Genomic DNA, 16,474 nt, shown 5'->3' on the forward strand with positions numbered 1-16,474 from the left:
ATCTTCTCCCTTCTAAACCCTAAAACTGTCAATCTTTTTTCTTGTAAGTTTGTCAATGTCTCTTCCGGTAGAGATAGAAAGCATGTTGGACACACCACTACACAACGGTAAGATAACTATTATATATCTCTTTGATCCAAATTGATCGCAATCGGTAGTAATCTTATGATTGTTTAATTAATTATAATATGCGTTGGCAGCTGCTAACACACACGTCTTCTGGGACGTCGAGGATTTCCCGATCCCTAAGGATCGCAATTTGTGTAATTTTATTAGAAAAGTCAAAGACTCTCTTGAGATGGAGAGTTATGTTGGTTACGAGCTGTCAATCTTTGCTTATGTTGGCGACGAAGCTCCGGAAGAGAAGGAGGCGCTCTTTGTCATGGCCGGGATCCCCTTCGTATGCGTAAATGTTGAAAAACGGTCGAGACTCTCTAAGATGATATTTGACATGCTTGCGTGGGCATTCGAGAATCCTAACCCTAATCAAGCAATTTTACTCATAGTTGCAAAAGATATCCCAGATGGAGACACGGAGTTTGGCCGTGTTCTTGAAATACTGGCAAAAAGAGGTTACCATGTATTCTGTACAGTGCCTGATGACTTCCCACAAGGACAAATGCCACCTGCTGGTCCTGCAGAGTTGATGTTGGGCATAATTTTAATCATGTAAATAATAATAGATAAATTCTATTATTATTATGATATACTCTATAAATAATAGAGAATTACGTATTCTCTAGAATATTCAGTCAATACCGGCCGTAACAGGATATGGCCACCAATGTCGGAATATGGCTACCAATGTCGGGATATGGCTACTAATGTCATTAAGAGAATATTCGAGTCTATCTCTTGAGGAACATATTCAAAACGACCTTATCTCGTGTAGAGGCGGTGACTCAAGCCCAAATCCCATGAAGATTAGGGTAAAGAGACTTCTCTATAAAAAGGGAGCGAGATCAACACAATACGACACGAAATCGAGAGCTAAATAAGAGACCAAAAACACAGCCACACGACTCAATTCCAAAGCTTTGCTAGGGTTCTTAAAATTGACTCGTTGTGCCTTAAACTCTTGTATTGGAGCTCGATACCTTGATCAATAAAAAGCGATTATTCAACATATATTTCCTGTTTCCGTAGTCTCTAAACGAATCAATTATTTTTGCCCAAACAATTGGCGCTAGAAGGAGGGGCTAGAGCAAACTACGTGAGATGACGGGAAACGGAGGTGACACGACTAACATCGACACGACTGTTGCTGGTCAGCTGGAAGCCTTAACTACTAAGCTGAACGAAGCTGTGCAGAAGTTATCACAGATCGAGGCTGATAACACTAGACTACGGGAGGAGAACGCCTCACTGATGACAGCAGGGAGGATGTTCACCGAAGCAAGCTCTAGATTTCGTGGCGTGCAGGTGAGTCAGATGCAGGACCTTACCTCAACGCCTAGAACCAACAATCGAACACCCACAACGGGAGATGGACGACTGGAAACTCCTCGTCAAGAAGAGAGCGGCGGAAGAAACCCTGACAAAAGGCAGGCGCGTGAAAACCCTACCCGTGAAGAAAATTCGGATCAACAAGAAGTTGTCAACACACAGCGCATGATAGGAATCGAACATGAACCATACACCAAGTCAGCCGAAGCCACTTACTTGGAAGCTATGATTGCAAAACGTTTGGGTGCAGTAGAAGCTATGATTGAACGACTGCCAGGAGTGGCTCCACCGATTCGGAAAAGCAACTTGCACTCGTATGCTGATACACCTTTTTCTGACGAAATTGCACTCACGGAGATGCCGAGAAAGTTCATGTTACCAACAATGAAGATGTATGATGGAACATCTGACCCGGATGACCACATCGCACAATACAAACAACGGATGTTCACGACGGCTATCCAAAAAGAGTGCAGAGAGGCTACTATGTGCAAGGGATTTGGCTCAAACCTTACGGGGGCTGTGCTTCAGTGGTTTATCAACCTACCAAACGGCTCAATAAACTCGTTTGCATCGTTGACAGATCTCTTCGTTGAGCAATTCGCTAGCAGCAGGAACCTGGAAAAGACAGCGGATGACCTTTATGAGGTACGACAAAAGAGAGACGAGCCATTACGTGCCTATGTGGGACGATTCAATAAGGAAAAAGTATCGATACCAAGTTGCAACACGTCAACCGCCATCTCCGCATTTAAAAGAGGCCTGCTTCCAGACGGTGACTTGTACAAGGAACTTACGAAGTATCAGTGCAGAACAATGGAAGACGTACTTTCACGTGCATGGGCACAGATCAAGTGGGAGGAAGATTCGGCTTATCGCCAGCGACGTTCACCATGATCTGATTCTCGTGTGGTGAGAAACGAGAGAACAAGTAGGGATGATAAGCCTTACCAAAGACCTCGTGATGAAAACGCCAGGAGTGGAAGGAAGAACACACATCGACCATTGAGCGGAGCAGACGACGTGAAACCCAGATCATCAACATGGCCAGATATTAGTAACCTTTCAATCTCGCATGCACACTTAGTCGGTGTACTGAAGGAGATGGGTGAAAACGTGAGATGGCCTCCAAAGATGAAGGCACCTGACAACAAGCGTAACACCTCAAAGTGGTGTGAATTTCACAATGATCACGGCCACAGAACAGAAGATTGCATCTCATTGAGGATGGAAGTGAATGAGCTGTTGAAGAAAGGATACTTGAGAGAATACTTGTCTGATAAAACCCAAAATCGATTGGATGGTGAAAGCAACAAACAAGTTGCAATTGCCAACGGTCTGGTTTCTCCTCCAAAACATGATCGAGTTATCAATGTTATCTCTGGAGGATCAGAAATAAGCGGGATAACTCATTCAGCTGCAAAAAGAAATACCAGAACTGTCAAAAACTGTCAAAGCAAAGGGCAAGCTACGCAAGGCGACATGCCAGCGTGCACAATATCTTTTGCAATGAGTGAGAGCAGTGTATCAACCCCGCATCATGATGCGTTAGTCATACAATTGACAGTGGCTAATTGCTTAGTGAAGAGGATATTAATCGACAATGGAAGCTCAACCAACATCCTTTATATGCAAGCATATAAAGAGTTGGGTCTCGACGAAAAAGAATTGACACGAAAATCTATCCCGTTAGTGGGATTCAGTGGCGAGGTCAAGCAGAGTGTTGGCGAAGTGACACTTCCAGTGTATGCTGAGGGAGTTAACAAACACACAAAGTTTTTGGTAGTGGACTGTGCTTCGGCTTACAATGCCATTATGGGGCGCCCTTGGATTCACGACATGGGTGCTGTCCCATCGACTCTACACCAGATTATCAAATTTCCCACCCCATGGGGAGTGAAGGAGATAGCAGGGGCACAAGAGAGTTCACGCTCGTGTTATCAGACTACCTTAAAGGGTAAAGGTCAGCAATTATAGCAATTACAGAAGCCACCGCTGGCACCTCATGGGGAAGAACCAGAGGTGGAACAATTGGATGCGATATCATTACTCGAAGACGATCCTGACAAACGGGTAAACGTGGGTTCGAAACTCCCAACAGATATACGGAAAAGGCTAATCGACTTTCTCAGATCAAACGCGGACTGCTTTGCTTGGACGCACGCTGATATGCCTGGAATTGACCCAAATGTCATCATGCATCGACTTGAAGTAGACCCAGATCACCCACCAGTTAGACAAAAGCGAAGGAAGTTTGCACCTGAACGCGACTCGATAATTAACAAAGAGGTCCAAAATCTTCTGGATTCAGGATTCATACGCGAAGTAAGCTATCCGGATTGGCTAGCCAATGTGGTGGTCGTTCGAAAGAAAAATGGAAAGTGGCGGGTATGTATAGATTTCACTGATCTAAATAAGGCATGTCCTAAAGATCCATTCCCATTACCTCACATTGACAAACTCGTAGATGCTACCGCTGGACATCAACTGATGAGTTTCATTGAACGCTTTCAGCGGCTACAACCAAATCCTAATGCATCCAGATGACCAGGAAAAAACATCATTCATGACTACACGAGGCATATATTGCTATAAAGTGATGCCGTTTGGTTTGAAAAACGCTGGGTCCACCTATCAGAGATTGGTGAATATGATGTTTGCTAGCCAAATTGGTCAAGCTATGGAGGTTTATATCGATGATATGCTTGTGAAGTCACTGGCGGCAGAAGACCACATTGTGCACCTACATCAAGCATTCACCACGCTACGCAAATATAAGATGAAGCTAAACCCGTCAAAGTGTTCTTTTGGTGTCAGTTCAGGCAAGTTCCTTGGGTATATTGTCACATATCGAGGAATTGAAGCCAATCCAGACCAAATAAGAGCAATTCAGGGTATTGCTCCACCAAGAAACGTGAAGGAAGTGCAGAAACTAACTGGCAGGATGGCTGCACTCAGCAGATTTATCTCGAGACTCTCCGACAGGTCTCATCCTTTCTTTGCAGCTTTACGAAAGCCAAAGCCGAAAGATTTCGTATGGGATGACAAATGCGAGGAAGCACTGAAACATTTGAAGGAATATCTTACTTCGCCTCCGGTTTTGTCAAAAGCTAAGGACGGAGAAGTGTTGTTACTGTATCTTGCTGTGTCAGAATATGCAGTCAGTGGAGTCCTCGTACGTGAAGAAGAAAACAAACAATATCCTGTGTACTATGTGAGCAAGTCTCTCTTAGAAGCCGAAACAAGGTATAGCCACCTGGAAAAGCTAGCGCTTGCATTAATAACAGCGGCGAGAAAGCTGCGTCCATACTTCCAAGCTCACCCTATTGTGTTAGTAACCTCATCACCTATCAAAGCAGTGCTCCACAAGCCAGAGATGTCAGGGAGATTGGCAAAGTGGGCAGTCGAACTTGGAGAATATGACGTTATATATAGACCAACCACAGCTATCAAATCTCAAGTATTGGCCGATTTTGTGGCAGAGTTTGCACCAAACATGATCCCAGAAGTGATAGAAGAAGTGAAAATGCTCCATGAAGGGGCAAGAAACGGCGAATGGACGCTCTATGTCGACGGTTCTAGCAATATTCGAGGAACTGGCCTCGGCCTGGTTCTTATGTCTCCTATGGGTGAGATAGCTTCAAGAGCTGTCAGATGCAATTTCAGATCCACGAACAATGAAGCAGAGTATGAGGCACTGATAGCAGGTCTAACATTGGCTCGAGAATTTGGAGCTCAGAACTTAGAAGTTTTCAGCGACTCACAGCTAGTTGTCAATCAAACCCAAGGGGATTATCAAGCCAAGGATTCTAGTATGGCTAGATATTTGAGTGTGGCGAAGGAACTTATCAAAGAGTTTAGCAGCTGCAGGATTAATCAGATCCCAAGGGAGCAAAACAATCATGCAGATGCACTCGCCAACCTTGCATCCGCACTAAAAACGGACACCTCAGTCAATGTACCACTACTGATCCTACAATGGCCAGCGACTAACCAAGTAGTAAAACCGCAAAAGTCTCCTGTCATGACAATCAGTGAAACGACGAATTGGATGACTCCAATCCTCAACTATCTTCGGGATGGCGTGCTGCCAATGCACCGTGCTGAATGCAGAAAGATCAAGCAGCAAGCTGCACGATTTATTCTCAGCGTAGGAAAACTTTACCGTAGGTCATTTTCTGGCCCCTACTTGAAGTGTATTACGACGGTTGAAGCTCAAACAGTTTTGGCAGAATTGCATTTAGGAGAATGTGAAAACCACTCAGGCGCACGAAGCCTAATGCTAAGAGCCAAAAGAGCTGGATATTACTGGACTACGATGAGCGAGGATGCCGTACGATTTGTTCGCCACGGTGACAAGTGTCAAAGGTTTGCTAATATCTCGAGGCTACCACCAGAAAACTTGAAGACAATTAGTTCTCCGTGGCCATTCATGAAGTGGGGCATGGACATAGTCGGGAAACTGCCAACGGCACCAGCTCAGAAAGTTTTTCTATTGGCAGTAACTGATTACTTCACAAAGTGGGTAGAAGCAGAGGCGTTTAGCCAAGTCAGAGCACTGGAAGTCAGAAGCTTTATATGGAAGAATGTTATATGCAAATTTGGGGTGCCTCATGAAATTGTCACTGACAACGGACCCCAATTTGCATGTAATAAGGTGAAGGAATTCTGTGAAAATTGGGGCATAAAACTAAGCTTCGCAACGCCAAGGCATCCGCAATCCAACGGTCAAGCGGAATCTTCAAACAAAACTATTGTGCAACTGTTGAAGAAACGCCTTCAAAAGGCTAAAGGAAATTGGGTAGAAGAGCTTCCAGGCGTGTTATGGGCTTACCGCACGACCACTAAGTCATCAACCAGTGAAACACCATTTTCACTTGTGTATGGGATGGAAGCAGTAATACCATGGCGTTGGACTGAGCTGTTTGATGGCAAGTACTCTATCGAAGCTGTTTTTGATTCGGATACCGACAATGAAGAGGAAAGCTGCTCACAAGGTCCAGAGAAAAGTCCGAAGACAAACAGCTAAATAGGTGAAGAATCGAAGACAAAGATCGTAGATCTATGAACAAATCGAATCTAAGTATATACAATTCCAAAACACGAAATTGAAAGGGGGAAAACCTAATTAAATCATAGAAAACAAAGATATTGTGAGAGAGAAATTGAGATTACGTACGATCGATTGCAGCTAAATAGGAGAAAAGTCCGAAGACAGTGAAGAATCGAATCAAAGTCGGCGAATAGGTGAAGTAATGTTGAGCAATTTACTAAAGTACCATCAGCCACTTGGTTTTGTATGTATTGTAATTAAGGGGTAGAATCATGATTTAGCAAACCACTTGATATCCGAATCTTCTATCCCTCAGCCGCAGATGTAATTAACCCTAATATAAATTTCGTTTTTTTTTTCTTACTAGGTAAATTTTCTGAATCTCCGGTAGAAAGCATGGACTCACCAAAAGGCTACAGCTGTAAGATCTCTATATCTCTTTGATCCAAATTGATCGCAATCGATCGTACGTAATCTTATTGTTTAATTATAATATGCGTTCGCAGATGCTAACACACGCGTCTTCTGGGACGTCGATGATTTCCCAATCCCTAAGGATGGCGATTTGTGTGTTTTTCGTTGCAAAGTCAGACGAGCTCTTGAGATCGAGGGTTATTATGGTCACGACCTGACAATGTTTGCTTATGTTGGCGACAAAGCTCCTCCGGTAGGGGAGAGGCACTTTATCATGGCCCAGATCACGCTCATGTGCGTAAATGTTGAAAAACGGTCGAGACTCTCTAAGATGATACTTGACATGCTTGCGTGGGCATTCGAGAATCCTGACCCTAATGAAGCAATTTTACTCATAGTTGCAAAAGACATCCCAGAGGGAGACACAGAGTTTGATCGTGTTCTTGGAATACTGGCAGCAAAAGGTTACCATGTTTTCTGTACAGTGCCTGATGACTTCCCACTAGGACAACTGCCACCAGCTGGTCCTGCAGAGTTGACATGGCGTTGGACCGAGCTGTTTGATGGCAAGTACCCTATCAAAGCTGCTTTTGATTCGGATTCCGAAAGTGATGATGATGCGGATTGTCCTCTTCTGGAGAAACGTACAAAGACAAGTACTAAATGAAGCTAGTGGTTCTCACAAGTACTAGCTTAGCTTTCTCTGCGTTTTAAAAGAATGCTTGGGTTTTGTGTATCTTAGTTATTTTCACATTATCCTTGATTGAGAAAGGCAGGCAACTATATATATATATATATATATATCAGTGTTCAAGAAAGCGTTAGGCGGTATTTGGGCGGTGATCCAACGCCTAGCGCCTAGAACGCTTAGTCGGGGCCTAGACAGTTTTTAGGCGATTTAGGCGTTTACAACATAAAACATTATATATATATATATATATAATTATATTAAAATATATGTTATAAAAATAAAATTTTTATAAACAACGGTAAGAAAAATACATTTATTTAAGTTATATTAACAACATATAAATGTTTATAATTACGTATATAGATATAAAACATAATAATTTAATTATATGTAATTTAAAAATCAAAAATAAATATTAAAATAAAGTGTATGTAATTTTAAGCGGGTTAGACGGTCATCTAGGCGTCTGCTGAGCGCTTAGCGCCTAGACGGCCGCCTAGACCGCTTTCTTGAACACTGATATATATATATATATATATATATATTTTTAATAATTATTAATAGATGAAGAAAATATAGAACTTGGATCAAGATTCTCTTAATTTAACTAATCATATTATTAATATTAAACTAATCGTATCAATCCATTAACAACTTAAACTAAATCACTCCTCCACTAAAAACCTCTATGATGGTTGCTTTAAGTAATAAAATAATGTTTATTAAACAATTTTTTATTAATTATCACATTTTAATAAATTATGAAATAATCAAAACAAGAAATAGTTATTTAATTATTTATATTACATGAAAAAGAAAACAACATTATTTTACATAATTCATAAATATGAAACATATTTTACAAAGTCGAGAAATACAAACATTAAATTTTAAATAGAAGAAATGACAACGACAACGGTTAGAACTAAGTCAAAAAGCTAAACTTAACACAAATTACAAAATCAGAAATATAGAGTTGCTTACTTTTTGAAGTAACACACCCAACAAAGGCCTTTGCCCAAACACACCTCTCTTCGCTCAATACGACATCTCTGTAGTACACTTGCACGACTCCATGAACACCTCGCACAAAACCACAGAAAACCAGTTGACACGGTTCATCATCAGACTTGAACACAATAGCACATAAAACCACATACTTGTAATAAAACTTCCATTGACAAAAGAGTATAAAACCGATTACTACTAATCAGTCACCAAACAATAACACACGGTTCATGAGACTTTAATATAGCACAACACAAAACCATATTATTCTAAACAAACTTGAACACAACAGACGATTATAACCAGTTACTAATAATCAGACAACAACACCAACCTACGGTTCATGAGACCTTAACAAAACACAATATAAAACCACTTCATTCTAATCAAATTTTAACACTAACAAAGCATATAACAAGTGACTAATTATGAGATAACATACAACAACATACGGTTTTGTGAGTCTGGTTAAACCCGCAGAGAAGGAATCGCATAACTAAACCCAAAGTTAAAGTTAAACCCTACCAAATTTCTGAGATTTAGCCTACCCCATGAAATCAATACAATCGGAATTGTAAACCCAATCACAATCGATCAGAATTGTAAACCCAGACTCACATGCATGTTCAATTAAAATTCTCACAAACCCTAACTTTAAAAACCCTAATCGGTAATAATCAGATGAACCTTCTGTGATTGGATCCGCCAGCTGCTTGACCTCGCCGTCCCATTAATCCCATCACAGGAACCTTCCGCCATCGTTATCGCCGTGGGAGATAGAAGGCCTTGAGCAACGAATCGTCACATCGAGTGGAATCTCGATTGAAACCCGAAACCTCGACATATCTCTCTCATATATGAAGATCTTTCGTGTTTCAGCCGGAAAATCCAATAGTTCAAGGTGAATCGGTGAATTTTCACGGCGAAACGGCGAATCGCCGATGGTTTCGCCATTTCTCTTAGAGAGAGAAATATGTCGCGAAGAAAAAGAAAAAAATAGAGAAAAAAATTGTTTAACCTCATTTATATTTTTCCTCCTGGCCAATCAGAACGGACCATACATCGGTTCTTATATGATTCTCAAAATCCCTCTCGTGAAACCGATTTTCCTAATTTCTAATTTTTTTTTAAGTTTTTTCTTTATTTTTGGGCCTGAGAATTCCACAGAGAATCCCACGGAAAATCCCCAGTGGACTTACTCTAACACACCTAAATTAATTCCAATTGCGTATCAAACCGATTGAAACACCGATCGAATCTTGGAGTTTGCGGTGCGTAAATAATAGAAGTTGCTTCACATAGAATAAGAGAAGTTGTTCAGATAGAAGGTTTAGAGTAGATTTTCTTTGTTGCCTGCGGTTGGTTTTAACACCCTCACATTCCTGTTTGACCAAAACGCTGAATACAGCTGACTTGATATCTTCCAACAATTAACCCTAAAAAGGGAAGTGGGCCCTAAAAAGGGCTAAGGCTTTGGTCCATATATAACTTCGACACCCTAATTTTCTTCTACTTTCTCCACTCGATCTCCGTTGAAAGAATGGCCAGAGAAGAATTCGCCAGTAAGATCTGAATCTCTTGCTCGAAATTGTTTTTTCACTATTTGCATTAGATTTCATTTGCCATGCTATACTAGCTAAGCCGATCGATCGCATCAAACTTTTTTTTTCTTTTCTTCAGTTTCGTAATTGTTTATGCGTACGTGTATCCGTCGCAGATGTTCAAATACACGTCTTCTGGGATGTGAATGATTTCCCAGTCCCTGAGAATCGCAGTATACTTGAAATTATTGACTCTCTTCTTAGGAGATATGGTTATAAAGGTGAGGTGTCAATCACGGCTTATGGTGAGAAGGATCCTGAAGACAATCCTCTGGAGAATGGAATCACCTTCGTAGCGAAAAGTGAGTTTTTCCTTTTACTCAAAAATATTATATTATATATATTATGATATTGTAGGTTTTGTGTCTCTAGTACAATCTAAGATGAAGGTGATATATATGCATTTTTTTTTTCCAGGGGATAAATTTAACAGGCTTGATAGGATATTAGTAGACTTTGCTTTGGTCGCAGCGGACAATCACGAGCCCCATCGTATACCATTAACTTTGATGGTAGTCGCAAAAAACATCAAGGAAGAGAATGAGTTCCACGGTCTTCTTCAAAGTGTGAATGCTGCAAATTACAATGTCTTGTTGGTTTTGCCTGATGTGTACGACCCAAAAGAAGTGGCACTTCCTTATGTTAACTTTGCTTGGCGTTGGACAAGCCTAGTAGATGCAGGAGATCCTATTCCCAAACCCGATTTTTTCTCCCTGTTAGATGAAGGAGGAAGACGAGAGATTTTATGCGCAAACCTTTCTGAAGATGAGGTGTACAATGAAGACGACAGCGACGGCGAGGGGTTCGAGTACCACCACTAGCTAGCTGTGGCGGCTCGATCTACAATCATGTTTTATCAACCTTTTGATTTCAAAAGGGCTCTGGCTGGTTTTTGTGCTCACCAATAACTTGAAGAAAATATGATTAATTCATATTTGAAGAAAATATGATTAATTCATATTTGAAGAAAATATGAAAATAGAACATTTTGCTTTCCAAATTAATTCATGCTCACCAAAAACTTGGAGTTCGCGGTTTTGATCTAGTGTGTGATATTATTAGAAGGTGTTTAGGTAGACTGACTAACCTAGCTGGTCTAATTAGAGTGTCTAATTTTGTGATATACTCTTATAGGTTAGTTACTTAGTTTCAGATGGCTACGAGCCTAGCTTGTTGACCTTTCAAACAAACTTAATCAACCAATGATGGATTGACCACACACTTTTAAAACTAAAATGATTTATGTTGCCACTGGAAAGAAAAAAAAATGTATATCGTTCATGCCTTTGCTTGTTCATCGTCGTCGTATGGTAAGTAATGTTTACCAAAGTTACTAAACAAGCCTCATCTACTTTGGCTGTGCATGTATTGTAATAAGGGGTAGAATCGTGATTTAGTAAACCATAGATGTAACCCTAAGATATATATCCTTTTAAGTTTCTCAATCTCCTCCGGTAGAGATAGAAAGCATGTCCAGATTAACGTACACCTGTAAGATATCTATATCTCTTGCTCTCCAAATTGATCGAATCTGATTGTGATCGTAATCTTAATCTTATTGTTTTAACATGCGTTCGCAGATGGTAACACACGCGTCTTCTGGGACGTGGAGGATTTCCCAGTCCCTAAGGGTCGCGATTTGTGTTCGTTTTATCGTAACGTCAAACGAGTTATTGACATCGAGGGTTATGTTGATCTTGAAACGTCAATCTATGCTTATGTTGGCGACAAAACTCCGGAAGAGCTGGGGCGATTTCGCATGGCCAAAATCTCGATCGTACACGAAACGGTTGAAAAATGTGCGAGACTCAATAAGATGCTATTGGACATGCTTCACTGGGCATTCAAGAATCCCACGGCCGATAGAGGAATTTTTATCGTAGTTTCCAAAGACATCCCAGACGAAAACACCGAGTTTTTCTATGTTCTTGAAGCTCTGACAGAAAGGGGTTACCATGTTTTCTTTACAGTGCTTGATGACTTGCCACTAGACCAAATGCCACCTACTACTGTTGCAGAATTGATATGGCGTTGGACAGAGCTGTTTGATGGCAAGTACCCTATCGAAGATTTTGGTGTGGATTCCGATACGTCATCAGAAGATAATTAACTACTAGTTCCTGGTCCTCAGAGAGTAGCTAGCTTCCTGTGTTTTAAATGCTACTTTGGTTTTGTGTCTAGAGACACATTATCATTCTAGCTTGACTCTTGAACTCTGTTTTGTTTTATGTTCAGATTGATTTACACTGTTTTAATGAAGCTCTATATATCTGATGCATTCTTGGATCCTTGATTGAAGGCACAAGAACTGTTTAATTTTATAAATATTAGTAGTTGAAGAAAATAGAAGAAATTGAAATGCATTATATGTAAACAAGTAATCGAATCAGGCAACAAACATTTTAAATTTGGTAATACTTGCTGAAACAATGTTTGCAAGAAAATTAAATTTGATTAGCTGGGAGCTTCAAATCGGATGTAATCATACATGATCCCTTGGAAAGGACTTGTGGACCTTGGCTGTGTGAGAAACAATGTATTCTCGCCTTCTACAAGCTTAGAGCCAGCCACTTCCACATTGAACAACCAGTACAATCCATGTATTCCATGTCTTGCTATCGAGTTGTCTCTCCCAATCAGTCCGCTTGTGAACAACGGGCTTGCAGTTGCATCGTTCACACGTATCTTCATCCCCAAGTTTCGAGTCAAGATTCCATTTCGTCAGATTGTTTTTGTTGATGTTAAAAAAATGTACTAAAAGGACGACATGGATTGGTTAATATACACCTACTTGGAGTTCGGAAAAAGTAGCGGATGCAATGGCTACTCGTAAAGTATAGGAGTGACTCTGATCAATGTTTTTGAGTTCGAATTTAATTTGCCATGTTGTTCCTTGATATGTTTTGTTATCCTTTTTTCTAAGAAACGAAAATGTAACAATCTGGTTAGACTGAAAAGTGTATATGAAGAAAAATAAATGGTCAGGCCGGAGAGATGATGAGAAAGAACCTAGTAACTTGAGCGTAAAACCAGTCTTTTCTATAGTCGCTAGAGCCAACTACATATACCAAGTCTTTATCCGGATATAGTTCGGCGTATCTTTCCCATATTCCATATTGACGGAACCTGCAAGAGATTAGAAAATCAGAAATCATAAATAAATAAAAAAAGCATTTTAGTCAGTTTAGTTCATTCAGTAGTGTTTTAAGATTTGTATTTGTATGTATATCTCAAAACCTGTCAGGGTGATTTTGATAAAGTTTGTTGATATATTTTGGATTCGGATCAGGAACATAAAACTCTGCTGCGGATCGATCTGGAAAACCAATCTCCCATAACGTTTCTCCATTTCTTGGAGGTTGATATACAAGATCTTCCACATATATATAACAACCTGCACATATACTAGTATATTAACTACATATTATATTGTAACCAAAAACAAAACAATATGTATTGGGGAACTAATGAAAAGCAAGAAAAGAAGTAAAAGACCTTGGGTGATGGTGATAATATCATCGTATTTGTAGTCGCCGATAAAACCAGGAACCCATGCATAGAGATTGTATTGTCCTGGCCGTATTCCACTTATGTAAAAGAATCCTTCTTCATCTGTTCTTGTCCAAAATTGATAATCCTGCAAGAATCAAAAGAAATGTTCATAGATAAGTTATTTTGAATCAAAAAGATTTCCATTCCTACTTTTTTGGATTTCTATCTTGTACTTTTCAAAATCACCTTGCATTCTCTTTGCCATGAACCAGCAGCTCCAGGCACAGCCAAACCAACATACCCTCTATTGGCTGCAATGAAATCTTTATCTACATACCTTACAAACATAAATTATTGTATGTTTTTAGATGATTCGTTAAGTGAAAGAGTGTGTCTAGTGCATAAATTTTGATAAATTAGTGTTAACAACCACAAAATATGATATATTTGTCGTACTACTGACATAATAATGAATGAGGCTCACGTAGTAGTTTACCTGTCTTGAACGAGAAGTCTGCCAACAACATTACCACGTTGCTCTGCTTTCACATAATCATCTGAAGCTGGAAAACTGTAAGGCCAGCTTTCAGTTTCCACATTCATCTGAGAATGAAAATCTTATCAAATTAGGAAATGAATATAATAATGTTTGATTTGTTAGTCTAATAAAACAAGATAAAAAGAGGAACCTGAGATTTAGCATCTTGCCAGAGCCAAAGAGTGTCATTATCATCATCAGTAGACGAGTTTAAATAGACGAAAACAGGTCCAAAGACCTTCTTCCATGCCTCTCCTTCACTAAACTTTGGCACTAGATCTTCCCCTGTGTAGTGTGCACTCATAAACACCTGAGGATCCAGCGTTAAACTTGTCTACATTTATAACGATTTTTAAAGGAAAGAATTTTATATTAATCTGTATGGACTTACAGCAAGAGCAGTAGGTCCAACGTGAGATGTCAAGTTCTGTTTTTGAGGTCCACCGGTTCGATACTCATGGCTAGGAGTTATGAGCCAGAAACCAACCGACGGCTGCTCTGTGCATATCCATCCATGGACAGTAATGTCTTTGTTCTCACATGAGTATTGGTACTTATCATCAACCTAAAACCGGAAGATAGTAAAAGCAAAGCTTAACAACCTCTCTTTAGTAATCTTGGAAAGGAAGCAAAATGATTAGCATTTTACCTCTCCTTTGAATTGAGGCTCTACAGGATTGACAAGTAGAATAGCTTCAGGGTAAGCCAGAGCTTGGCCTCTGTCAGGTAACCGATCATCAGGCAATGGCATGAACCTCTGCCTATCGTCCGTTACTGCCATGTAGTGAAATCTGCAATCTCAGTTAAGATTAATACAAGAATTTAGTTTAAGAAGTGAATGAAGGAGTGAGTTTTCTTTTTTTGCTTACTTCTCTTTTCTGAGCTTGAAGGCAATTCGGGTTTCAGCAAGTGAGAAAGCAGGCCATTCTTTTAAATGCTCGTAGATGGCGTAAGTGTAGAATCCTGATGACCCACTAAGCATAACAAACCTATATTCGACAGTAACTTATTCAAGTCACAATCTGAAAACATGAAATATGAACATTATGCATCTCAAAAGACTTGAGTACCTTTTGTCAATGTTCAGAGGGACAGCTTTGCCTTCTAGTGATGGATCCCATTTTCTTGTGAAAGAAATCTCAATTTGTTCTTCGTTCTTCATTATTACCTCAAAGTTTGTTCCTTTGATTCTGGTCCCAAAAGAAAATAGTAATTATACATGCATTAGCATGCTTTGAACTTCATTGGACCTTTAAGTCGGTTTTATGGGATCAAACTATATTTTTGGCGTTAAGATTGCATAGAAGACTTACACATCAAATCCACCAGCTGTTCCTGATCCTCCCCAAACGAGATCCCAATACCTGAAGAATACTTTTACATTTTATATCTAAATGAAAACTTTTGGCACGAAACTTGTGAAATTTAAACAAGAGAAACAGAGAGATATATACAATAATAACTGTTTGTGTGGGTTCTTAATGGAATCTTAAGACTCTAATCATTGGTTTAAGAGCAGCCATTTACTAATTTAGGTAATCTTGTCATCTTGATTAAGTCTTGGCACGGTTAAATGCAAGAAACTGACATTGCACGCTATCGAATATATATAGAAAGGTTATAAGACAGTAAAACAGAGTAAATGCATACTCCAAATTGAAAAAAATAAACTTAGGAACAAAACAATGATCATATATAGCCCATTTACCCTCTGTTGACTTCTTCATTAAGAACCTCGAGCAAGTTATCGATGCCATTATATTCGATTCCGGTAACAATACCATCAGGCTTTGATAATGTAACCCGTGCAATGCCATTATCCATCACCACCTGGTAACATACATTCATGACCAGCAATACAAAAAGTTTCAGTCTTTCTTAATTGGTATCTGCAGCTAAATGGACATAGAGAAGATCATGATGACAAAGAGTTAAAGTAAACCAACATGATTGCCCTTATCATGCAACTGCAGCTTAACAGACGACATTGATGAAATGTCTTCTGCGATTTGATGTTAAACCTCAAAGTAATTAATGTACATGTTTTTTCTATACGTATGTGTATATATATAATATATATATATATAGTAGATAGATCTGATTAGGAGAACTTATGTTGCCTTGGACGGGAGATAAAGCAGAGGGTATAGTGGGAGAATAATATCTTGACTTTGTCGTCAAAACACTTCGGTTGTTAGTGTTCGACGACATTTGTGTTGTGTGTTTTAAAG

The 16,474-nt window shown here is 39.7% G+C and overlaps 4 protein-coding genes across 4 annotated transcripts; 3 read left to right on the top strand and 1 right to left on the bottom strand.

Moving 5' to 3' along the window:
- Positions 1–55: 55 nt before the first annotated feature.
- LOC147927807 (uncharacterized) lies at positions 56–673 on the top strand. Its single transcript, XM_087484677.1, has 2 exons — positions 56–107; positions 201–673. Exons 1-2 carry the CDS (start codon positions 56–58, stop codon positions 671–673), a joined length of 525 nt encoding a protein of 174 aa, XP_087340803.1.
- Positions 674–10,036: 9,363 nt separating this feature from the next.
- LOC104739591 (uncharacterized) lies at positions 10,037–11,252 on the top strand. Its single transcript, XM_010460001.3, has 3 exons — positions 10,037–10,174; positions 10,330–10,515; positions 10,631–11,252. Exons 1-3 carry the CDS (start codon positions 10,153–10,155, stop codon positions 11,032–11,034), a joined length of 612 nt encoding a protein of 203 aa, XP_010458303.1. The 5' UTR covers positions 10,037–10,152; the 3' UTR covers positions 11,035–11,252.
- Positions 11,253–11,672: 420 nt separating this feature from the next.
- On the top strand, positions 11,673–12,491 carry LOC147927808 (uncharacterized). Its single transcript, XM_087482918.1, has 2 exons — positions 11,673–11,704; positions 11,794–12,491. The coding sequence occupies exons 1-2, from the start codon at positions 11,683–11,685 to the stop codon at positions 12,321–12,323; spliced, it is 552 nt and encodes a 183-aa protein (XP_087339044.1). The 5' UTR covers positions 11,673–11,682; the 3' UTR covers positions 12,324–12,491.
- Positions 12,492–12,557: 66 nt separating this feature from the next.
- Positions 12,558–16,306, bottom strand: LOC104739592 (uncharacterized). The gene is made up of 15 exons (XM_010460002.3): positions 16,190–16,306; positions 15,952–16,073; positions 15,557–15,607; positions 15,314–15,433; positions 15,113–15,232; positions 14,893–15,034; positions 14,635–14,808; positions 14,395–14,553; positions 14,202–14,308; positions 13,952–14,042; positions 13,709–13,850; positions 13,451–13,607; positions 13,223–13,339; positions 13,005–13,131; positions 12,558–12,898 (listed from the first exon to the last, which is right to left on the bottom strand). The coding sequence occupies exons 1-15, from the start codon at positions 16,229–16,231 to the stop codon at positions 12,668–12,670; spliced, it is 1,902 nt and encodes a 633-aa protein (XP_010458304.2). The 5' UTR covers positions 16,232–16,306; the 3' UTR covers positions 12,558–12,667.
- Between the last annotated feature and the right edge of the window lie 168 nt (positions 16,307–16,474).

Source organism: Camelina sativa, chromosome 14, assembly GCF_030686135.1.
Source record: "Camelina sativa cultivar CO46 ecotype springtype chromosome 14, ASM3068613v1".
Classification (NCBI taxonomy): Eukaryota; Viridiplantae; Streptophyta; class Magnoliopsida; order Brassicales; family Brassicaceae; genus Camelina; species Camelina sativa.